General features: G+C 41.2%; 1 protein-coding gene and 1 pseudogene across 1 annotated transcript; both read right to left on the reverse strand.

Moving 5' to 3' along the window:
- Positions 1–6,007: 6,007 nt before the first annotated feature.
- LOC147426048 (uncharacterized) lies at positions 6,008–14,098 on the reverse strand. The gene is made up of 3 exons (XM_086498882.1): positions 6,840–14,098; positions 6,390–6,452; positions 6,008–6,254 (listed from the first exon to the last, which is right to left on the reverse strand). Exons 1-3 carry the CDS (start codon positions 7,182–7,184, stop codon positions 6,234–6,236), a joined length of 429 nt encoding a protein of 142 aa, XP_086355008.1. The 5' UTR covers positions 7,185–14,098; the 3' UTR covers positions 6,008–6,233.
- Positions 14,099–16,046: 1,948 nt separating this feature from the next.
- Positions 16,047–16,612, reverse strand: LOC147426049 (uncharacterized; annotated as a pseudogene).
- Positions 16,613–25,207: the final 8,595 nt, after the last annotated feature.

Raw genomic sequence — 25,207 nt, forward strand, 5'->3', positions numbered from 1 at the left:
AAGGCTTGATGACAATTGCAATTCGTCACAAGATAAGGGAAATCAAGATTCAATAGTGTTTGGCAAGCCAGGCAAGCACATAGATATCCCAACATCGGTAGATATTATCGTGTAGAAGATAAGACTTCAATCCCACCCACCTTAGACTTTGAGAGACCTTAATTGAGACTTGCCAAAGTGGTGTATTTTTGCATAGCAAGGTCTAATTACAAAATGCTAGAGTGCCAACGTAGGATTCTATACCTAAGAGAACAAAGCTCTCAAGCATCTTAGTCAAGACCAAGTACTATCCCAAATGCAAAAGAAGTGAAACCATAGCCTAGTGTTAGAACTCATGTTCCCACAATAGGAATGCTATCTCCAAAAAACAAGGAAAAAAAAACATAACGAGAGTAAGGCATTAGTCACAATTCTACCTTATCATGAGGATGGAGAGTTAAGCTCAAGTAAAGCATTAGCACCTCAACCAAGTGGTTCTCACCACAAGAAGGCTGTGCATTGTTACAAAAGCCATGGACCTCTTTGGACCAAAGATTGTCCCCTAGAGATTGAGCTGAATGAGAAAGGCAAAGAGAGTAGCTCCAATTGGCCAGAAATTTTTTGGTGTTGAGAAGATTGTGCCATCATTTACTTAAGCAAGAATTGCCCACATAAACCACGAAATGAGAAAAGTGAGTTGAGAGAAGGGCTTTCAATTACATTGAAGTCATTCCCTCACCAACCTCATCGGATAGTGAAAATGAAATTCTTTCCTTGTGGGTAGTGTCGAGAGTCCCAATAAAGAAAGTAGTTGACGACTCAAGCCTAAGGATGAGCCTATGCCAAAGTCTAAGGAAGTAAAGTTTAGAGATGAGCTTTTGCTCCAAACTAAGGAGGAAGAGCTAATGCTTTGTTGGGGTCACCATGGCTTAGCGGTTTCCACCAACACTCTCTCAATTCTAGAAGCACTTCGGGAGGTTGACTAGGAGAGCACTAACCTAGATAGCATATGTAGGACTCCTTGCATTGTCAAGGCAAGGCGAATCTTATCATTCCTTAGCTTGGTCAGGTGGCTCTTCATATGTTTATCACTAATCCCTTCTCTAACAAATGATTAATTAGTGGAAATGCTTAATCACTCACTCTAATTCACATGCACTTGACTCAAATCCAATGCCTAAACCCAAGTAGCTAATGTTATTGAGAACCCACAAGCATTCAATGTAAAGTATAAGCCCTTCCCAAGTAGCCCAACCCTTTGAACACTTTCCCACTTGACCATAATCAAGCTTAATCACAATGAACAAGATTATTTGCTTAAGCACACATTCAATCCATACACCTCCTTCCCTAATGTAGCAAGCAATGCATTCCTCAACATAATAAAAGAGCTAGATTAACAAGTGACATTCAAACATAACCATGCAATGGATTAATCATAAGCAATCACTTAGCAACTACTCATTCCTAATGAACAAAGCTCAATGAAAGCATAATAGGAAATGTACAAAGCAACAGGATGAGAAGCATGGCATTGCATTAATCAAAGTGGTTACAAGAGATAAGCTCAAGCTATGGAGCTTGAAGCAATGCTAGCTTAGTAAGAGAGAGATGATGATAGAGAGCTTCTTTGCCAAAGCCTCTACACTTAGTAATATACACAAGAAGAACCCTCTCTCTTTAGCTAAGCTCTCTTTTATAGAGAAGCCTTCTAATTTACCTAGTCTCTTTTCACATGTGGGCGGCCACTAAAGTTAGAAATTTGGCCAAAACAAGTTGGAACTCTCAATTAGAGCCCAAATCCTCTCTCATTATTTACAATGCACTTTGGCTTTTACATTAGATAAAAATATGCCCAAAACTTATAAGTCTTCAGTTTCCGTAAACCACTCCAAACGCTCTCGCATGGGTAAATATCCTATTTTTAGCATATGCATCCATTTAATAAAGTTGAGGACTTAAAACAAAGATTATGACATAGGATTTCTAACAGATGAACCCACATGTCCATCCAACTCTGTTTACATAGTTTTCAAAGAAAACTATTATTGACCTTTGTTCCTGTTGCTTTGTATGACTCTTTGTTTCTGCCGAAACAATCCCCCTGTCTAAACTGTGCACGTCCTCGGGCGCGGTAGAACAAAAATTGCAAAACAATGAGAGACAAGTAAAGCATCAAATTGAAAAAGAGTTATCAAGCTAGTGAGCAATGACAATGGTACAAGTAAGCATGCAAGTGAAAGGCCGCTAAAAGAAGAAAAATAAAACTAGTCAAAGGGAGACTAAGTGGTTGACAGTGCTATGCAAAGACACGTGTGCTTGTATGCCTCAAGTTATGACCGCAGTCTCAATGTCCTCAAGTGTTTAATTGGCAACCCATTCCTAAATATAAGATATGGTGCTTGAACTTTTCTTGTGTATAAAATCATGAGAATCAAATAGATATGTCATTATTAGCAGATTAAAGAGTATATATATATATATATATATGTATGTATGTATGTATGTATGTATGTGTGTGTATAGCAGGAGTGGGATTCAAAAACATAACATGTTGAATAAAACTCCATACGCTAACCAATCTACCACACTACAGAGAGAGAAAGAGAGTCTTCTCATGATGAAAAAACGTCATTATGTTTCTCCCAACCTCCTTTACTTGACCTATAAACAGACGTTCCCAAGTATGTGTAGGGTGTAGAAAAATTGAAGAACAAGTATGCAAAAGAACCTCCTGTCTTTCCATTTAGTAGAAGAAAATCTCAAACTCACATAGGATAGAAGGGAGAAGAGAATGTGTTAGCTGATTGCATGTAGATATCACCTATCAAAGTGACAAGAGAGATGTGTGACACACACCATAAGGTTGCAAAGCGCCATTACTCTCTACTAGGGAAACACTTGCATCTTCTCAAATGCAATTACATGTTTTCTTTACACAATCCCACACAGCTTCAACAACCATTTAGACAGTTAGACACCAAGAGCTGGGAACCATTTAGACAGTTAGACACCAAGAGCTGGGAACCATTACACAACTTCACTGTTTTGACAGTATCAAGGTGTCCCCATAACTTAAAAAGGGGTACCCCCAAAAATAACAGAGCACCCATCTTTGCAGGACTGCCCAATCACCTTCTCCACTAATGAAAAACTAAACATGAAGAGTCATCACAAATGAGCAACGACCCATTATCATCCTGGGTCTCTTCAGCCATTGGGGGTGATGTTAAGCTACCATTACAATCAACCCCGAGGTAAGGGGATGTCCATCTTTTAATATAAAAGTCACGGCATCATGTCTAGGTCATGCACCTTTGTTGAGCAAACCAGCAGTTGGCACACTTCACAACGAGAGCGGCAACACACTAGACTGGGTAATCTTTGATCCAGAAGAACCCTGCATACTGTCAAAACCCAAGATCTAGGAGGTGATTTTTTTCAGGAAAAGGGGTCTAATTTTATTATCAAGTAATCATGCTAATCGGAACAAAATACAAAGCAATCTCTCAAGATGGAAGAGAGAGATGAGAAACAAGCCATCGTGGAGTAGTGTAATCCCATCTAAGACTACCACCTCTCATATGGAAAGAAAGGGTAATCAATACTCCAAGTGAGCAGAAAACGCTCCTACTTGGGCTCCCCTGCTCTAGACGATATGGTAATGTAGTCCCACTCTCCTCAGAGAGTGAGTAATCTATCAGCAATGACATGCTGATAAGATCCAGGAGGTGATAATAGAGGGACGATCAAAACCTGTGGAGAAAAAGGAAACTCTCGGTGAGCACTCAAGGCATGATGGTCTTTGGCTTCGCACTGCACATCAAAAAAATTGTGTTCAACTGCCATGTCAAAATCTTCTCATCTTACTGTCCACCATTAGTAGCCTTGAATCATACATGAGATCTCTTCTCAAACTCTTCATCAACATTGCAGAGGCAATGCAAGCCCTTTACGCCCTTGAAGGATTAAATGATTCTTGGAGTGTCTACCTTGGAGTTGAAAAACCTTGAGTGTCTATCTTGCAAAGAAAAAGAGATCATCCACATTCTTAATTCTCTCAAAAGGGACCAACGCAAAGACCTATTAGATCTGATACCATTCACTATACCCTGGGTCTGTGCAAGCATACACAATGTAATAAATAGATTATAAACACACTCATTGAGACCATACAATCGTTCTCACCTCTTACCACCACATAAGACTTCACTGGCACTATCATCCTCACCTTCGACTTGTGACTTATCCATAGCACTCACCCAAATGCTACACCCATCTAGACTTTACACTTTTACAAATTATAACTACATATACGAGTTTGCAGACAACACTACAGAAAAAGGAATGCACCAACAAATAACAATTCCACATACCCATTTAGATATACCCATTTCCAAATAACAAATAACCCCCATTTAGACTCCACGCTTTTACAATTACAACTAGATATATGAGTGTGCAGACAGCTATAGCTCAACCACTACAGAAAAAGGAATGCAACACCAAATAACAATTCCACATACCCTTGTCAAGATGGTCAGGCTCAAAAATGCTATGGAATTAAACAAAAATGCTTTATTATTTTTTTCTTTTTTAAGAGAAGCAAGTCTCAATTATATTTCAAAATAGGTGCAAAAATAATAAGATCTCAAGGTGGGAGATATATGAGATAGTAGCCACCACGGAGGAGTATACTCCCATCACAATCCAGTTGGTTAGTTTTCGTACACCACAAAATGCACACGAGTACAAAACTTAAAACTGGGCATAAAAGGACTATGATGTGGTCATGTTTATGAAACACAAATGTAAGACTTGCAGCAAAATGATGTTGGACATAGTGCTATCACAAAAGCCCATGACATGCCATAGACGGTTCCTCAAAAATCTTGAGAGACTTCAACTTTGTTATACATTATACATTAAAAAATAACGCACAGTAATCCCAGGTCAGGTCCCTCAAAACTTAAAAATAACACCAATTCCTGCTAATTTTGATTAAATCAATAAAAGAACATGCCTCCTCAAGTGCATGCAACATGCATCAAGTTCAGTAATCATAGGCCACAACTGGCAAGCACTACAAGTGCAAATCAGTTCCAAAAACATGTTTAAGAAAATAGGGCATTGAGTACTAAAACAGGAGCACAATTATCCTCTTGGAGGTTTTTTTATACATAAAGAATAATCACAATTTAATTTCCTTTAATAATACTGATGTAAAGCACATAACTGAAAACTGTATCATAAGCACCAGCCAGCTACATGTCCCTATAACATCTGTATAGGTTTTGTGTATTCTACTGCATGTAGAATGAATCAAGTGAATGTGTTCAAAATGACAAAGAGCAAGCCTGTAGCATGCATTAAACTCATAATGCATATGAACGTACACATCGTCATGTATGTATGCAGGTATTTGACATTAAGATACAAAAGAAAAGGTCATGGATAACATGTGTACATGCCATCCATGATGTATAATTAAATTATACATCATAGATAGCATGCACATATGTAGATGTTGGACATTAAGGAACAAAAGAAAAGGCCACAGATAACATAAAGCATGCATCTAGCTCATGAACAAAATTCATGTATACATAATTGAACACACACCCGAAAGGGATGGGGAGAGAAAATTTACATTGTTTTGTGATGTAGCAGAGTAGGTTCCCCCGTAGTGGATAGTTGGGCTAATCAACAATACAAGTGACAGATCCAATGCAGAGGATCGGAGGACTTATTGAGGGAGTCATTTTGAGGGTCCTTGGCAGGCTGAGAGGGGGTGTTTCCGCCCTGTTGTGGGTTACTGCTATTGTTATCAAGTTCATTGCCTACATCATAGTTGGGGTCAAGAGACTTCCTGATGGCCACATGCCCTGCTTGCAGCAAAGGCTTGAATGCCACCTCCACTGCTGCCCACGCACAGACCATGCCGCCCACCCACAGCAGCGTGGACACCCATCCATCTCCCACCTCTTTGTCCTTCCTATCCTTGCTGATGCTTTCCTTCCTGCTGCTATGCATCCCTCGCTCTGTATGCTAGCACTCAAATGAAGCAAACCAGAAATAAGGAAAGAAATAACACCTTGTGTTCAATCCCTCGGGCAATTGACGATGTGATGTATACTAAACATGATTGGGGGTACCTCACATTTGGATCACAACTGGAGATGGCCAGCAAGAGGAGAACTCTACACATACACTCTCCTTGCCCTCTCTCTCATCAGTAGGGCTCTCTTTTGCCCCTAACTATTTGTCCAGCATGCCTGAAAATTTCATTCTAGTTGAGATCATGCAATTGCATTAGGCCAAGACCTTGCTCTACCAGTTTAGCATATATTTCTTTTCTACATTCACATTCTTTTCAGACATTATGATTCATAGAATCCATCCTCCAATACCTCAAAAGAGATGATACTCTTGGTCTCTAAGAAAAGGCCGGTTGCTGCCCATAGCAATGTTCCCTATGATAAGAAGGCACGTGAAAAGACCTCATCAAATACAACCATGAAAAGCATTAGGTAATCAAACACACAAACATCCTCAAGTGACCTAACGATTGTTATACCAACAAAAGCCTTACTAGAAAAATAACATTACCGACAAAATGAAACCCATTAAAAGCATTAAATATAGGAATCAACCCGAGCTGACCTAGAGACAATTATACATGTATTTGCAGAAAAAAATGATTCCAAAAGGCTTCCATAGTCATACTTATTCGTAAGGCCTATTCTTTCCAAAAAAAGGGTGATTCAAATTGGGTGGCTTATCAAAGCCAAAAAAATCTAGAACTCTCAAGGACGAAATAAGACATCCTCTGGGTCCAGCTGGTATACATACTTGAAGACCTTCTTTAGTACTCTCCGCTTGTTACCTCTTTCTTGTGTGATGAATGGCGCCAACGCAAGAGGGTATGTTACTGATTTCTCGTGTGTAGCAACACTCCCTGCTGCTTGGGCTGTACCTTCACCATACCTTGTAAATTTGAGTCCATCCTCTGCCAACCCTGCATTCACAACAGCCATGATGTTTTGATCGATGGCAATTGCTGCAGCAAACCCTGGCACTTCATTCCGTAGCTTGTCCCTACAAGTCTCAACCATCTTGCGTACAAGAATCACTTGCACATCCTCAAGGCAATAGACTCTACCCTTCAATGTAGCAACTTGTTCTGGGAGAGCGATGGTGTTCATTGTGAGTGCAGCATTCTTCCCTTTAAGGCCTTAAATGTAACATTTAATGGCCTAAAAACTTGTGTGTTGCGGAAATTAGCATGAACATAGTGGGCATTTCATTGGAATAGATTCCTAATGAGAATTACAAGAGTGCTTGGGTGGAGAGAGCAACAAAAAGCATAACACCTAGTTAGATAGCATGAACAATACTTTCAAAAGAGAGACAAATTAAGCTATTGACAACAGTTGACGACCGGATTTGCATGGAGCCGGTCCCCCCCCAAAAGGCTTTGTATTATGGTTTCTCCCATCAAGAGAGACATTGTACAATACAATTCTTTGTGTTCCTTCAAGACTAGCTAGTGCAATGAAGATGAAAGCTTCATGCACTAAGCAAAACACTTAGCAAACACAACATCAATTATCCCCGGTCTCAGACCCAAGACCTCACACACCTTCGAAGATGGTGAGAGCTAGCAGGGTATGAGAGTAGATTGAGAGGAAGAAGGAGTATCTTACGAGAAAGATGTACATCTCCTCACATAATCACTCATCTTAGCATAGCTTAGCTTAGTAATTAGCATGGTAGAGGAGATGAGCATGCATTGAAGCTTGGATCTTGGTTGGATTTGCATCCACATGCCAAGAGTGTGTCGATGTAGGCTTCTATCTCACAAGCTTGGAGTAGGTGATGAGCTCTCCATTAAAGCTTGGAAAGAGATAGTCTTTTTCTTGCTTCTCACATAGACTGTGTGAGAGTGTGTGTGTGATAATGCCTTGCAAAAATCAGTCCCCTCTCTCTCTTGGGCGAGCCCTCTTCCTAATTGCTCTTGCTATCCTCCCATTGAACATCCCCAAGGCTAGCCAATGACTATTAAGCAGCATAAGTGATAGCCTTCTGACATGTGTCCCCCTTTCCTCTTTTGTGAGAGCTTTAGATAATTTAATAATTCAACTAGACTCTCATTGGACCCCTTTGCCTCTTGGCCAATAGGAATCAGGCAAGCCATTGGGCTGCCGAATGCTCATTGGACCCCTTGGGAGACTGTCCAATAGTGTTCTAGAGGACTTAATTCTCATTGGCTCTTTTATTAAGTGTTTTTAAATTAATTAAACTAGATTTACTCTAGCCTAATTCTCATTGGTCCACCTCCAAGGCCATCCAATAGAAATTGGGTACACCTTGTGGGCATCTGGCCTAAGGAGCTGACATGTGTCCCTCATTTCATTTGTGTGAAGGGAGCTTGTGTGTGTGTGTGGCTTTCTGTCTCATCCCCTACATGCTAGGCTCGCCCCCTCTTATGTAGGGATGTGCAAAGACTTTTTTGGACACACACAAAGCATCCAATTCCCCTATGGTTGACCTTTGGACACAACCTTTGAATTTTGGAACCTTAGCAGTTTGGAAGTCCTAATGGGCTGAACCTTAGGGTCTTTTTAGCCCATTGTTATACATGGCTCTTTTGCAGATGGCCCCCCCTTTGGATCCCTATTTTCCCTCCTTTGGATCCCTATTGTGGAAGGTATGCTAGCTTAACCAATATTCTAGCTTTTTCTCCCCTGGCACTTCCCCATATTAAATGATCAGTTTAACATGCGAAAATCATTTAGGAGAATTAGATATTGATTATTATGACACTACCTCTCTCTTGAAATCATAGTCGTCCTCGACTATGGTGTAGAGAAGATAAAGCATATTGATGAGTCCTTTTCTTAGCGGGTAGAGGATCCCTATGTTACCCCACGACATCATTCCACAATGGATGACTAGTCCATTTGGCGCTTGAGAGCCTGAGGCTGCCGCAAGCATGTCTTCACATTAGTCCTATCAATCTGTAGAGTGACAAGCTCTACTTGGTGTTTGGGAGACGTCGTCTCTGCAAACTTGATCTAAGCATGCATACTACTTCATTTTTGTGCCCAATAAAGAAAAAGAGTCTTATAAGACAAAAAATTTGTTCATTTTTAACATTTTGTACATTTGCTAACTCTTGGGAAGCATTGTAAGCACTGCCAAGGTTTAGGTTATTCTTTAATTGTATGCCTTGCATCCATCTAGCATCTTCAAAAGGATAATTCTTAAACTTAATAAGATATCGTCGGATAGTCTTACCGCCTCTTAATACCTTGTCTTCATGTCGGAGAATGGACTCGGGCTGTAGCACCTCCTCTTGGTCCTCGATCTCCGGTGGGTCTTCAATAGTTGGTTCTTGAGGTGGCTCTCCTTTGTAAGGCTTTAATAGGCTCACATGGAAAGCATTGTGTATGAGCCAATGATTGGGCAACTTGAGTTGATAGACCATCTCATTGATTGGCCTAAGAATCTCGAAGGGACCATAGTACCTTTTTGCTAGTTTAGCATAGTACTTTTGGTGTCCCGTAGGATTCTTGCCCGTCATGTGCCTTAATCGAGCCTTGGGAAACTTTAATAAGACCCAATCATTTTCTTTAAAGGCTTGGGCTCTTCTGTGCTTGTCAGCAGCAGCCTTTTGCCTTTGCTCTGAGATAGAGATAGCATCCTTAAACTTTTGAAAAGATTCTTGTAGGTCTCAGCTATACTCATCTGCAGTGAAGATCTTCCCATGTACCTTAAGTAGCAAGGGACTTTTTGATCTTCCCTCAATTACCTCAAAAGGTGCTTTTCCCGTGGGAGTATGTACAGTGTTATTGTAAGCATACTCCACTAAGGGTAAGTACTTCTCCCATTGGGATCTTTGATCTACTTCCGTTACATAGCCTTTTAGTAGATCGAGAATTGTTAGGTTAGCTATTTCACTTTGGCCATCCGTTTGTGGATGATAGGCCGAAGAGAAGTTTAGCCTTGTCCCTAAATTCTCAAAGAGACCCTTCCAGAAATTACTGGTCATTCTACGATCTCTATCCGACACTATGGACATTGGCAAGCTATGGTACTTGAAAATTTGTGAAATGAAGAGGGTTTCAAATGGGCTTTGATAGACTTTTTGACAGGTATAAAATGAGCTTGTTTACTAAACCTGTCTACTATCGTCCATATTTCCGTATTCCCATGGATAGACTTAGCCAATCCAAAGATAAAATCCATGGATATGCCCTCCCATGGTGAATTAGGGATTGGCAAGGGTTGAAGCAATCCAAGTTGCTTCCCTCTATCAAATTTTGCCTTTTGGCATATCACACATTTAGAAACATACTCTTGTATGTTCACTTTCATGGTAGGCCAATAGAAATATGTTTCAATTCCCTTTAAGGTAGACTGAATCCCTCTATGCCCCGCATAAGGTGGAGCACGTGATTCATACATTACTTTCTCATGTAGTGAGTTAGTAACACATAGTCTATTACCGTAGAGAAGATAACCATCTTGTAAAGTAAATGGTTCTTATTTCTTCCCTAATGCAAGGGCTGAAATCACATCTCTAAAATCGGGATCAATAGCATACTCATCTATCATTGAAGGTAGATCATTGTGAGTTGCTATGGAAACCGCATTCACTCTCGGCCGTCTTGAGAGTGCATCAGCTACTTGATTATGCTTGCCAGCAATGTGAGCAATATGAAAATGAAATAGCGAAAGGAAAGTTGCCCACCTCATTTGTTTGTCGGAGAGCTTGGTCTGCGTCATGAAGTACTTACAACTTTGGTGATCCGTTCGCAGAATGAAAGGAGTCCCCAATAAATAGTGATTTCATGAGTCTAAGGCATGCAGAACTGCAAGGAGTTCCTTTTCATATATGCCTAGAGCTTGCTCAACAGGGTCGAGCCTTCGACTCTCATAGCCTATGGCGTGCCCTTCTTGGAGCAAAACAGCTCCAAGGCAATCACCACAAGCATCACATTGGACCTCAAATGGTTTTGAGAGATCCGGTAGTGTAAGCACGGGTTGAGAGATAAGCTTTTCGAAAGCATTGTTCTCCTTAGCAGACCATGTATACCTAACGCTTTTCTTTGTTAGGTCATGTAATGGTCCCGCAATTTGTGAGAACTTTTCTATGAAGTGTCTATAGTATGCACACATACCTATAAAGCTTCTTAGTTCATGAAGATTCCTTGGTTTAGGCCATCCTTTTATTACCTCTAACTTTGATGGATCCATTTGGATGCCATCTTGAGAGATAATGTGACCTAAATACTGAATCTCTTGCAACAAATTAATTCACTTTTCTTTCGATTAACATAAAGTTTATTCTCTCTCAAAACTTCAAATATTACCTAGAGGTGTTGCTTGTGTTCGTCTAATGAATTAGAGTAGATGATAATCTCATCAAACAACACTACAGTGAAGGTTCGATGAGGCCTGAACAGCTTCTCCATCAAGCGGTTGAATGTGGCTGGTGCATTGGTCAAGCCAAAAGGCATGACAATGTATTCATAAAGACCAAATGTGGTGCGAAATGCGGCCTTTACAATGTCTTGATCAACTATCCTTATTTGATGATAGCCACTTTTTAGGTCAATTCTACTGAAGTAGGTCGATCCTTGTAGCTTATCAAATAGGTCTTCTACCCGTGGAACGGGAAACCTATTCTTGATAGTGATCCTATTTAGTGCTCTATAGTCGACACACATACGATATGTGCCGTCTTTCTTTTGCACTAATAGCACGGGTGAGCAAAATGGAGATGATCTAGGCCTAACCATGGCCTTCTCAACTAACTCATGCACTTGCCGCATAATCTCCTCTTGTTGAGCTTGAGAAACTCTATAAAGAGGTTTGTTAGGCGGTGAACTTCGTGGAAGAAGTTCAATTGCATGGTCATCATTACCTCGTTAGGAGGTAGCTCACAAGGGATGTCATCAATAAAAACATCTTGAAACCCCTTGAGAAAATTGGATAACTCTAATTCCTTTTGGTTGCTTTTATTTTCTTTTTCTAAAGCATTAGGTTCATTTTGAGAATCTTTAACAAAAATCATGTACACGGAAATAGAGCTCTTTATTGACTTGTTGAAAGCTGGTGTATATACAATGGGGATAGTGGATAGTGTTACCCAATTCCTTAGCATCAATATACATGTCTTTTTTCCTAAACTTAAAGGAGATTCTCCGTTCAGGGAATTTAACATTGGCAGCCAGGCGATCAAACCATGGTGCCCCTAGGATTACATCCTCATGCTTGAGAGGAGAGATAAAGAAGTCCTCTTTGTCCACATGGCTCAATTTCCCGATTAAGGGAGTGACTGAAGCTTCTTGCCCCTTGAAAGCACTGTCTGCGGGTAGGACATCTCCCATCTCGTAAGCTTGTATGCCTAGCTTGGTGGCCAACTCTATAGATATAAAATTGTGAGTAGAACCAGGGTCAAAGAGAATAAAAGCATCATGTTCTCTTACCTTCCCCTAAGCATGGCATAGAGAAGATCCTTTGTGATGAGTTTGGTGAGTCTCTTCCTCTTGGATTTCAACCAAGGAAGCTCTAGGAGGATCTTGGCGGTTGTTCTTTTGGGGACAAGCGCGGTACGCATTCCCTTGTTCGCCGCACTTGAAACACCGGTTATCCTTGCGATAACGCTCAAGCTCTTCACGAGAGAGTTTGTTTTTACCTTTGTAAACTCCCTTTTCTTTAGCTTTGTTGGAGTTGCCCTTAGGAGACTTTTCGACATTGTCCTTCCCCTTAGGCTCGTTGGAACCCTTGTTTTCCGTGGGCTTATTCTTTCTTTTAGTCCCCGTTTGGAAATTGATTCGAGAGGCCATGATAGTATGGTGTATTACCGCCGATATGGTACGTGGCCTTTGGGAGTTGACATACTCCGCATTTCTTCGGTTAAGCCCGCACAAAATTGTTGCTTTTGCTCTCCAAAATCCAACTTTTTGAAGACAGTGGATTTGAGTTGTAGGTCCCAAAACTTGTCTACATATTTGTGGATGGATTCATAGGGAGAGAGCTTTAAGCTTCGCCATTCGGTGAGTACTTTGTCTTTGGCATCGGTGGCCAAAAACTGCTTCATAATGGAAGCTCTTAAAGCTTTCCATGTTTGTGGAGCTTCACCGTTGACTCGTAGGCTAGACCACCATTGCCTGGCGGACTTTTGAAAGTGCATAGCTACATGGCGTAGCTTAGGGGACTCCGTGAAGCCCTCATCTCCAAACGCCACATCAAAATGTTGGATAAAGGCCAAGACTTTGTCCGTAGCACCAAAGGTGCCATCATAGGTAAGGAAAGAGATGCTCTTCCCTCCCTCTTTGAACTTCTTCAGCTTGGATGACCTCTTCCATGCGGCATAGGATTTCCTATGGCGTCTTCTTTTTTATGGTTCAAAGGTTGCACCATCACTTTCGTCAGAAGGTGAAGAATTTGAAGAAGGTGGAGAAGAGGGTGACCTCTTTCTTGCCTGTTTCTTGTCTTGATCTTCATCGTCTTCACCATCACTTTCATAAGAGGAAGAGGATGAAGAAGATGGAGAAGAGGGTGTTCTATTTCTTGCCTTTTTCTTCTCTTTCTTTTTATCATCCCTCTTTGAATTATGGTGTGGAGAAGAGTGTGATGGTCTTCTCCGCTTTGATGGTGATGGAGAGCGTTTAGCCCGCCGTCTTCGTGGAGCCATCTCCGCTGAGGTGGCAGGAGACTCACTTCTTTCTCGTTCCTTCGGTGGAGGCTCTTGAGTTCTCCTTTGGGAAGGAGGTGCATCATCAAGAAGTAAATTCTTGAGCCCTTCGTATGGATTCTCTTCTTCTTCCGGAATCAGAGAGAGACCTCTTTTGGGAGTCTCACAAGGAGGTTTCCTAGGTGTTCTCTCGTCATGGTGATGAGCTTGGAGAATCCCGTGAGCACGGAGCTGCCGTTGCACTTCACTTTGGAGAGATGGATTGCCCATGGCTTGTTGAAGCCTAGAAACAAGATAGTTAACAAGCATCAGAGCATCATTAGTAGCTTGCTCATTAGCAAAATCAAAGTTATCAACATTAATTTCACTTTCTTTACTATTGTCAGCCATTCTAACAACTTTTAGGTGTACTTTGGCACTTCAAGCCCTAGTTGCTACTCCTCTTTACCCCTTTAGAAAAAGCACTCAAGCTACTGTACCCGTGGCTCGAATACCATTAATTGCAAGGAATAGAAGAGAGGGTCTTTCAACACCAAAACAGCACCGGCTCCTGTCAAGCTTCTAATAGCTCAATAATGGTTAAGCCGTAGGCAAGCCCCGTAGGACTCCACTATTAAGACCATAGCTCTCAACGGTGATGCCCCGTTAACTGCACTAAGGCAGGCGCACTGCAAGGCTGAAAAATACCTATTCTACTTACTCACAGGCAATTAATAATACCAACCATTTATAGCTAGCTTGAGGACCTCCCTTCTTGAGCAAGAAAAGAGAAACCTTGTGCTCTGATACCAATGTAATATTTAATGGCCTAAAAACTTGTGTGTTGCAAAAATTAGCATGAACATAGTGGGCTTTTCATTACAATAGATTCCTAATGAGAATGACAAAGAGTGCTTGGGTGGAGAGAGCAACAAAAAGCATAACACCTAGTTAGATAGCATGAACAATACTTTCAAAAGAGAGACAAATTAAGCTATTGACAACAGTTGACGACCGGATTTGCATGGAGCCGGTCCCCCCTCCAAAAGGCTTTGTATTATGGTTTCTCCCATCAAGAGAGACATTGTACAATACAATTCTTTGTGTTCCTTCAAGACTAGCTAGTGCAATGAAGATGAAAGCTTCATACACTAAGCAAAACACTTAGCAGACACAACATCAATTATCCCCGGTCTCAGGCCCAAAACCTCACACACCTTCAAAGATGGTGAGAGCTAGCAAGGTATGAGAGTAGATTGAGAGGAAGAAGGAGTATCTTACAAGAAAGTTGTACATCTCCTCACATAATCACTCATATTAGCATAGCATAGCTTAGTAATTAGCATGGTAGAGGAGATGAGCATGCATTGAAGCTTGGCTCTTGGTTGGATTTGCATCCACATGCCAAGAGTGCATCGATGTAGGCTTCTATCTCACAAGCTTGGAGTAGGTGATGAGCTCTCCATTAAAGCTTGGGAAGAGATAGTCTTTTTCTTGCTTCTCACATAGACTGTGTGATAGTGTGTGTGTGATAATGCCTTGCAAAAATCAGCCCCTTCTCTCTCTTGGGCGAGCCCTCTTGCTAATTGCTCTTGCTATCCTCCCATTGGACCTCCCCAGGGCTAGCCAATGACTATTAAGCAGCATAAGTGATAGCCTTCTGACATGTGTCCCCCTTTCCCCTTTTGTGAGAGTTTTAGGTAATTTAATAATTCAACTAAACTCTCATTGGACCCCTATGCCTCTTGGCCAATAGGAATCAGGCAAGCCATTGGGCTGCCGAATGCTCATTGGACCCCTTGGGAGACTGTCCAATAGTCTTCTAGAGAACTTAATTCTCATTGGCTCTTTTATTAAGTGTTTTTAAATTAATTAAACTAGATTTACTCTAGCCTAATTCTCATTGGTTCACCTCCAAGGCCATCCAATAGAAATTGGGTACACCGTGTGGGCATCTGGCCTAGGGAGCTGACATGTGTCCCTCATTCCCTTTGTGTAGAGGGAGCTTGTGTGTGTGTGTGTGGCTTTCTCTCTCATCCCCTACATGCTAGGCTCGCCCCCTCCTATGTAGGGATGTGCAAAGACTTTTTTGGACACACACAAAGCATCCAATTCCCCTATGGTTGACCTTTGGACACAACCTTTGAATTTTGGAACCTTAGCATTTTAGAAGTCCTAATGGGCTGAACCTTAGGGTCTTTTTAGCCCATTGTTGCACATGGCTCTTTTGCAGATGGCCCCCCCTTTGGATCCCTATTTTCCCTCCTTTGGATCCCTACTATGGCCGGTCTGCTAGCTTAACCAATATTCTAGCTTTTTCTCCCCTGGCACTTCCCCATATTAAATGATCAGTTTAACATGAGAAAATCATTTAGGAGAATCAGATATTGATTATTATGATAGAAACCTCATCTGTCAATGTTACTACCTTATCTGTCAATGCACCATTGTCCACTTTCAACGTACAGATTTTGTCTGTAAATGCAGCAACCTTCTGTGCCAAAGCCTTCAAGTCTGTCCGTCCCCTTCTATTTCTTTTTTCTCATCTGTTTTTTCTGCTTCTTGATCTTCCGTAAGCTCATTCATGGCGTGTACTTTGGCAAAGAGTCCCAGATCTCCTGCAGCCGTCATGAGAACGGTTGGCGGAGTGGGAGAGGTCCTTCTAGCCCAATCACTAACTATAAGCGCGCTTAGAGGCTCTAAATAGAGCCTCAACTGTTGCGGATCCATCCCAAAGGCACCGTATGCCTGTTCCGCACGAGACACACAGCGAGTAGCTGCCTCGGCTGTTGGGAGGTCCGGATCAAAGGTTAGCCAAAATGCTAAATCCGGCTCGCAAAACTCCACACAAACCAGCCCACTCTGCCAATCTTGCTGCACATCCCCCTGCTTCTGTCATCACTTCATCTTCTTCTTTTGGTTCTTCGTCATAGCAGCCGTAGCCATTTGTGTAAATAGTAGAATACAAACAGAAGGGGCTCCACAAAAACCTCTTCGTCAAACCCTCAAATTTAGTGTTGTTTACACACACCCCTAACGTTTAGGCTTTAAAACAAGAGAAAAAACAGTGATAAAATCACGAGGCCTGCAATGGGGGGGCAGAGAGAGAGAGAGAGAGAGAGAGAGAGAGAGAGAGAGAGAGAGAGAGAGAGAGAGAGAGAGAGAGAGGACAGGACAGTTCTATAAAGAGTGAGTGCATCTCTTTTCTTATTGCTGTTGCCCTTGGCCTGCAAGAAGAAACCACAAAAAAGATAAGGATGAAGGGGACTTTTAAGCAGGGGAAAAGAAAGGCAATCAGGAAATTGATCGCCCGGGTATAGCAAGCCCATTACTCCATAATACTACCCTAATTTATTACCGCAGGGCAGGGGCGCCGATTTACGTGTGGATCAGAGACCATATCACTGGTACATGGGTGCTTATATAGGATCAGGAGCGTCAGTGCCAACAAATTGGTAGTTAGCAAGCAGCTCTGGCCCAAACCCAGGTCCCTCCTTTCTAGAAATGGAGACTGCGAGACCATAACCTAGAAGTCGAAGGCACGAAGGCATTTGCCCCATGATCCATTGGCGTACTACCCCAACTTATACACCAATTAGGTTATAGGTATTGCCTGTTATAAAACCTGCAGGCTTTTCCCTTGAGTGAATCGTCATGAAGTATGCTCACAGAGTGTTAGATCGAGGTCAGCACCTGCACAACAGTATAGACGTGAGCCTGCGATAGCAAGTAATTTGGCTTTTGTCTTGCTAATAAATTTAACAATCAATATAGTACGCCTTCAGCTATGGATCATTCCTGCTCTATGACCTCCTTGCGACCCATTTACCACCACATTGCCTAGTGCTCCTGCACGCACAGCTCCATTTGCTGCTAATATGCTCCTGCTCATGCTTTGCACATGTCCCCCGGCTGCATGCCGACGATAGGCACAAGAAGCACCTCATGCAATGGTGCAAACTACTCAACACGACAGAGAGCACCGTGCACCTCAACACGAGATTAAAGATTAAAGATTTTCCTCTCTAGTGGGAATCAGTCTGTCCCCCCTCCTCGGGACTAATTCTTGCCCCCTCCATCATTCACTCGAGTCTCGACACGAGAAAAGAGGGGCCAGACTCTAATTCCGAGCACATTCAATAATATAATCTTGGAAAATATTTTATCTCGATATCTTTTGTCACCCACTCACTACCACTAGTAACCTTTTCATGAGTGCCCACTACATCACTAACCAATCAAACATTTTCATCCTTTATTTTAATTTCTAAATTCCATGAGATTTTTTGCTAAGAAAAAAAGGAACACATCACTATGGCCTTAGCCCTTTGGGCAGGCCAAAAACAACACGGGCAGCCAAGATTGGGTGCACACATGCTATATGAAAGCACGAAAGTATGAAAGCGCGCTTATGAGATATGTCATCAGGCGAGAAGGCTCACCACTATCTCCACCCGCGCATTAATTAGCCCGCATGAATGGATCGGTGGCGTGGAAGTGAGGTGCAAAATGAGAGATGATATGGGCCACGTCCACGTGATGGATTGGCATGCGTTTACGTTTTATGTAAACCCGAGTGAGGAGGGGGTCCGACATGGAGAAGGGGGTTTGATTTGGCTGCCACGTGGGCCCATCTAGCGGAACTTCGAAAAGGATGGCCATGTGCCATTTTTTAAAGGGTAATTTTGTCAGACATATGGGTGTAGAGGATGCAGGCTCGATTTCTGAACCATATGGTTGGAGTTTGAATTCAGTGACACGGGTGCTGAATAACATCCACTTTAAGTTGCATGCAATGTGTTGGTATGCTAGTCTTACACCAAAAGGGCATGGGTGGAGCACTTGCTTCCACAATTACATTTAGCCCATATTTACATTGCAATATTAAAAATAAATAGCTACAATGCATGGTAACTCAAACATTTGCATTTGTAGGTTCCAAAGGATATGGCTGATCATGTGTACACGTCAATGGAGAATCTCATGCAAGCAATCACCGAGGATGAGTTTGAGAGTAGGTTTACACAACTCACTCACGAGTGTTTGATGCATAACAATGTAGCAGGGATTTGGGACTTTTTTTGGTGCATGCTTTAAGTGTAATGGCTTTGGCAATTATACTAGAGATTGTCCAACCAAAAAAATGCAATAAAAAGAAGAAGCAGCAGAATGAGCTCCTACAACAAAACCCTACTCCCAGGAAAGAGGATGCTGGAGCTCAGGAAGGGCATTCAACTAAAGAGGGCAAGGACCCTATGCCTATTGACAAGCCTCTTGAGGAGAAAGATATTACTCAAACAAAATTGCTACATGGGTAGAGACGTATCGACATATCTATTAATAGATAACCCTGATGTAGTAGATGTGCTAAGATGGATAGTATCGAGGGAAGCACACTATGTAGATGAAGTACCATCTAGTTCAGTCCCCCAACCAAACCTCAAGATAATCAATGAGGTAGTAACAAAAAGAGTCCTCATAGATGATGACAATAGAGCCTTATACAAGAGGAATGACTCGGGGAGTGAGTTCTTCTATCATAGAAAGAACCCATTAAAGCATAGCTTGATCGATGAAAAAGTACTTTATGTTTTCTTCAATAGGGCTAAGAGATTTCCTAGATCCGTAATCTTCATGGATATGTTTGGCCAAGTGCGGGATCTCTTATTTGACATTGAAGTTGGAGACTTCAAACACCTAGGAAGGTCTTTTAATTGAGGAGGCGAGGTGAGCACTTCAAAAGAAACTATTTGTGAGCTGCAATAAAAAATTGCATCAATAAGCGGTCTTAGGACTTGTCAAAAGAAATGACTAGATGCAGCATCTTTGAGTGAATCAAAACTAATTGGTTCAGGAAACACGCATGACATGGGTGGTCATTTGGCCAATAGAGGGCCAACAAAACCACTAAATTCACCATCTCTTCACACACCATTGGAACAACCTAAAACAGAACCAGTTATGACCATTCAGGACATGACTGCAACTCAGGTCAAAACCAAGAAACAAACAATGGGACAACATAGAGATGTCCCTAGTGAAAACAAAAAGAGCAACAAAGAAAGCTGGAAGGAATGGAGAGATAGAAAGGCTGCAAGCAAAAAGAGACAAAACAAAAAAGATTCAAAAGAATAAAAAAAGACAAAACAAAATCTTGAGCCAGTACCATTGAACAAAAATGGGAATTATCATGAAGGGGAGGCTAGAAACACAATGCTGCTAGTAGAATACATAGGACATAGCATCATGGCTATTCTAGATTGCAAAGAAGGTGTTGCTATTGTCATGAAAAATGTTTGGGAAATCTGAGGTAAGCCAAGCATAAGACAAACATGCATGAAATTATGATTGACTGATGAAAACATACAGGAGCCCATTGGACTACTAGAAAAGGTTGTAGCTACCTCATGTAGAGTCCAATACGAGCATATGTTTGTAGTAGATTTTGGGAAGAGCCCAAATTATGAAATCATTCTTGGATGACCGTTCATGCGGCAACTCAAAATGATTCAAGATTGGGGTTCCAACTACATCTACCTCGACAACTAAAGGCCATCACATGCATCAACTTGATAGATCACTCCTATCAAGATGTGTCAAGGATGCCAATAGAAGAAATTGAGGTCACATCCATAGGAGACGAGTCTGAGGTTCCTTCATGGGTCAACTCAACGATTCATAGAGGGATAAGTGGAGCATCAAATGATGAAATCTTGAACAAGGACCAAAATGAAGAAGAAACAGCTTTGCATGATGAAGATTGCAGTATAGTACCAATTCTTACTATTCAAGGAATCGTAGGTTCAAGAGAGTCTAGTGTTCAAAATCCATAGAGCGTGATCGTAAACTCTCGAGAAGACAATTTGATGTGTGGTATAAACCTATTAGATGCTGGATTAATCCATCAGTTGCCAAGCCTGTATGGTTTCACAATAGTCTTTCAGACAAGTTTGGGGGTAACCTTTGAATTATTCTATCCATTTCCTCCCAATTACATGAGTAAAAAACCTTTGCTCAAAATGTTTGAGGATCCCATAGGTAGGAACATTGCGTACCAAGATGACAACTTCAGCCTCTATAGACCCATTTTCCCACCAAATCTATCAGAAGAAGAGACACAAGGGTGTTCTCCATTCTTGTTTCGTATGAATCCTAGTGACAATCAACCTTTATTTCTTTATAGAACTTCTAGGCCAAATACACATGAGACAATACTAACTCCAAGCAAGATTGGCAACTTCAATGAGCAACAAATGCTAAAGCCTACTCTTAGCCACCCACCTACTGGCTTTGATCCCAATCTCCAACCACAGGCCATCAAGGAAGGCAACAAAATAGGATGTACAAGATATCCATGGGAGGGTTCACAGATCGAAGTGATAGGCTCTCTTAAATCTCTAGTTCAGATAGCACCAACATTTGAAGCCTCTACAGAGGGCATCACAACATGGAAGAAATATAATGCCTTCAAGTGCTTCTAATTCTACTCATGGTATGCACTACACTCATCAAGGATATTCCCCCCTCAACCATTAACATTGCATTACATAGAGGGGCACAATTAGTCACACCATAAGCACCCGTTTCACATGACACAGTGGAGAGAGCACTAGAATTATCAAACTTTGCACAACCACCTCTCAATGCACATAGTTGCAATCAAAATGCCCCCTACCAATACAATCATATGAAATTGAGCACATGAGATCACATAATGCATCTCTATCAATCAACTACTTCAAGGCACACAAGTCTTTCCAAATGTGGCCCACCTAGGCACATCAAAAGTGCATAGACTCACTCACAAAACTTGCATAACACCAGGAAGTGACAACTTCATAACTAGATCACCTGCATCACTTCACACCTAAGCATGCAAGACTACACATCATAATTCATGGAAATGTAAAGTGGGACGAAGATCATGGAAATGGCTAATTCCATAGAGCAAGATATGATGAACCCTATAGCCATTGAGCCCAAACAACAACTACAAGTAGTAGTTGCACATCAAATCCAAGCACGCATAGAAGAGGCACAAATGGCCAGCAACACTCAGTCAATTCCACCTGAGGAATCTTCTTGCAAGAAGGGAACCAAACCCTTAATTTTCTCGGCTACCAAATCCCTCAAGAATTCACCATCAAAGTCTGCACAAAGGGAGCTTGAACCTAATGTCAATGAAGGGCTCAAGATAGCTTCAACCACACATACGACCCGGATAGTAATAGATTCTACCATCTTGCCAAGATAGGACATTGGCATGAAGCCTCTTTTGGAATACATGATTAAAGGGAGCTTCCAACTAAGGCCAGTGACCACGGCATCAAGCATTCAATGCTTATATGAAGATAATCAAGGAGGCCAATTCCAACTGCTACTTCCCCTTCAAGTAAAGAATATTAACAACCCAAGAGTCTTCAAGTATCTACATATGAGAACTCTCACATATGCATACAAAGATATAGATGGTAATGAGTATCAACAAACTCATGAACCAAAAGTCACACTCAAGGATGAGGAATTTCAGGAGAGCCGCACATGTGAAGGTTGTGGAATAGCCCACCTCTTCAAGGACTTCCCAATGTGTATCCAAAGAAAAGAAGATATACGGCTTGGAAGTGTCATAGAGGGCCCAACAACTACAAATGATCATAAGAAGAAATGTCCTACACCATCAACTCAATCATCTCCAAGGCATCATTAAGATCTCCACCAAGGTCACCTCAAAAGAGACAAATCCTACCCCAAAGTACAATTTTTTTAAAAAAGTCTTAGGTTATGGAGCTCCAAGTCAACAATGCAAAGATAGATCAAACTATAGACACCATGATGCAATCAAGAGCTGTAATAGTGCAGATCCCACAAGCAAGCTTTGAGACAAGAAGTCATGAAGGTGTGAAAGAGGGTGTGGAAAGCATGAATAAAGAAAAGGTGACCACATACAATAAGGAACCCTTAGTACATCAAGGAGTGGACACTACCGCAAAGAAGGACATAGAAGTATCACGACCACAACAACAAACTAGTGATGCTACCAACATAACAAGTAAGTCCACTACCTTGACATGGATTTATTTTGATATTGTGGGATCAATTGGTGTCAAACTACCAGGTTTATCTCTAGTAGAACTTAAGTTAGAGAAGAGCTTCATGTCTTATGGAACTTGGGTACTCTCTGGGCAACCAACCTTAGATAAGGCTGAGAGGACCATTCAAACTTTTCTAAATCATCAAAGAAGTGCCTAGGAATGGTTCATTCAACCATTAACATCAATTCATAGCCTTTGAAAGGAGAATTCTTTGTCACGACTCCAAAGAACCTACAAAAAGAACTTATTTTGGGTAGACAATTGGAAAAATCATCCCTAGAGCTATAGAAGTATCAAGTTGTGTAGGTACAAAGGATGAATGCACTTGAACAGGAGAATTTCCAAGTACAAGCTAAAATAGGGGGCTGTAACACAAGCCTCAAGCCAAGGTTCACAAGAACTAGCCTAATCAAAGATGACCTTACAGACTTGGAGACAACTAGAGAGATGCATCAAGAGACACAAGTAGCTCAAGAAGATATCAGATCAAATGAGGAAAGAATGCTAAAGGCTACACTAAAATTGCTAGAACCTGCCAAAAGAACAATGACTATTGCAACCAAGGCTAACAATGAAGACAATCGAAGGCAAGTGACAACCATAAGCAAAAATCCACCGTCACAAAGGATACTCCTTGATCTCCACTATGGTGACAAGGTCAAATAATGCTACCTAGCACTACTAAATTCAAAAATCAAGTTCAATATGATGTCATACTACATATGGATTCTATTAGGAAATTCTAGGTTAGAGGAATCTCCAAAATAGGTGGCCACTTCTAAGGGTATGTTGGAAGATTGTCTAAGAGTAGTGAAAGCTTCTCTAAACACAAACTCTTTTGGTAACTGGCTGGGAGTGGTTGATCTTATCTTGGAGATTGGTAATCACTTTGAGAAAGCAAAGTTCTTTGTCATGGCTCCAAGAAATCTACACAAAGAGATGGTTCTCAGTCAAGCATGGATGGCAAAAAGAAACTGCACTATAGAGTGGGCCCATTGACAAATGTCATTTTGAAATGCAAGTCAAAAGTGGTTGTAGTAAAGCTAACCAAATGTGTAAAGGAAACCTCACCAAAGGTTTTTGAATATAGAAAATCTCTACCAAAGAAGTCTACAACCACTAGTAGCACATACAAGGAGAAAGGAAAGGCTAAAGTGGAATCAACTTCACCACCACCACAAAGCTCAACCACCTCAACAATGGTCCACAACTATCTCCCTAATCAACTCACAGGAGAAAACATCATCCTTTATCAACAAATGGTCCATAACATAGAAATCACCAACAAAGAGAAGTGTATCAACCTAAATACCCATCTCTAAGAGCACAACAAAGAAGAATGCACCAAGCTTTTGTCCCAAAGCATAGGGAACATGCATGTAGATTAAGTGATGGAGATGCATATAGATGGGTAGAACGCAAGACAACTACAAGGCAGACATCAAGTGGATGGCTATCTACTCAAAAGTCTTTGGAAACACAAGGCAATCTATTACTTTGGTTGCCAAAACCAGAGTTTACCGCTTACAAAGTTCCTACCAAACATCAAAGAAGAAGACAACCCAACCAAGGTGCAAAGCAGAAAAGTAGATAACAAAGGCATAGACTACAATGGAGGAGCAATAAGTCAAAGACAATCCAAAGACAAGGATAACTCTACAAAGGCATGGATACCTAAGAAAGCAGTGGCTTAAATGTTTGCAACAAGTGGTGATAGAAACTTTGTTAGGACCCAAGCAAGAGGCCAAGAGTCTGAAGACTACAAAGAGTGGATTGTTCCACAAAATCTCATCAACATCAAGTCTACTATGAAGGACAAGCACAACTGTGGCTACCAAAAATTCTAATGAAAAGCCAATGGGAACCAATAAAATCTACAGTGGTTAAAAACCCAAGCTATAAGGCTACCACATCACCAATTAATTCAAGAGGACAAAGATGGGAACCAAAAGATACACCAGGTATTCACTCAAGGCAAGCCATCATACAGGAACAAAAGTGGGTTCCAAAGAAACTCACTATTACAAAAGATTGTGTGACCTCTTCAAAGACAACATCATAAATAGGTCAAAGATGGGTCCCTAAAGAATGTTCTCTAAAGACAACTCCTAAAGAAATAATTCTTGAAAATGATGAAGATGCATCAAATCTAATGGAATCATCTCAGTTCTTCACGACCACCCTATCTTTGATCCAAGCCCAATTCTAGATATGAATCAAATTATGGATGAAATACTTAGCCAATGGGGTGTTTATTGACTTTCAAGCAGTAGTACGGATGCTAACAAGGCATATGCAACTTTCTTAACCTCTTAGGTAACAATACATGCAAGCAAGATGTAATCAAGAGCCTCGATCAAACAAAAAGGGGTCAAATACTACAAATGTCAATCATCAAGAAGGCTTCCAAGGCAAGGTATGGTAAATTAAAATTTGTGTACTTCAAGAC

Source organism: Adiantum capillus-veneris, chromosome 24, assembly GCF_014529385.1.
Source record: "Adiantum capillus-veneris isolate H3 chromosome 24, ASM1452938v2, whole genome shotgun sequence".
Lineage (NCBI taxonomy): Eukaryota > Viridiplantae > Streptophyta > Polypodiopsida > Polypodiales > Pteridaceae > Adiantum > Adiantum capillus-veneris.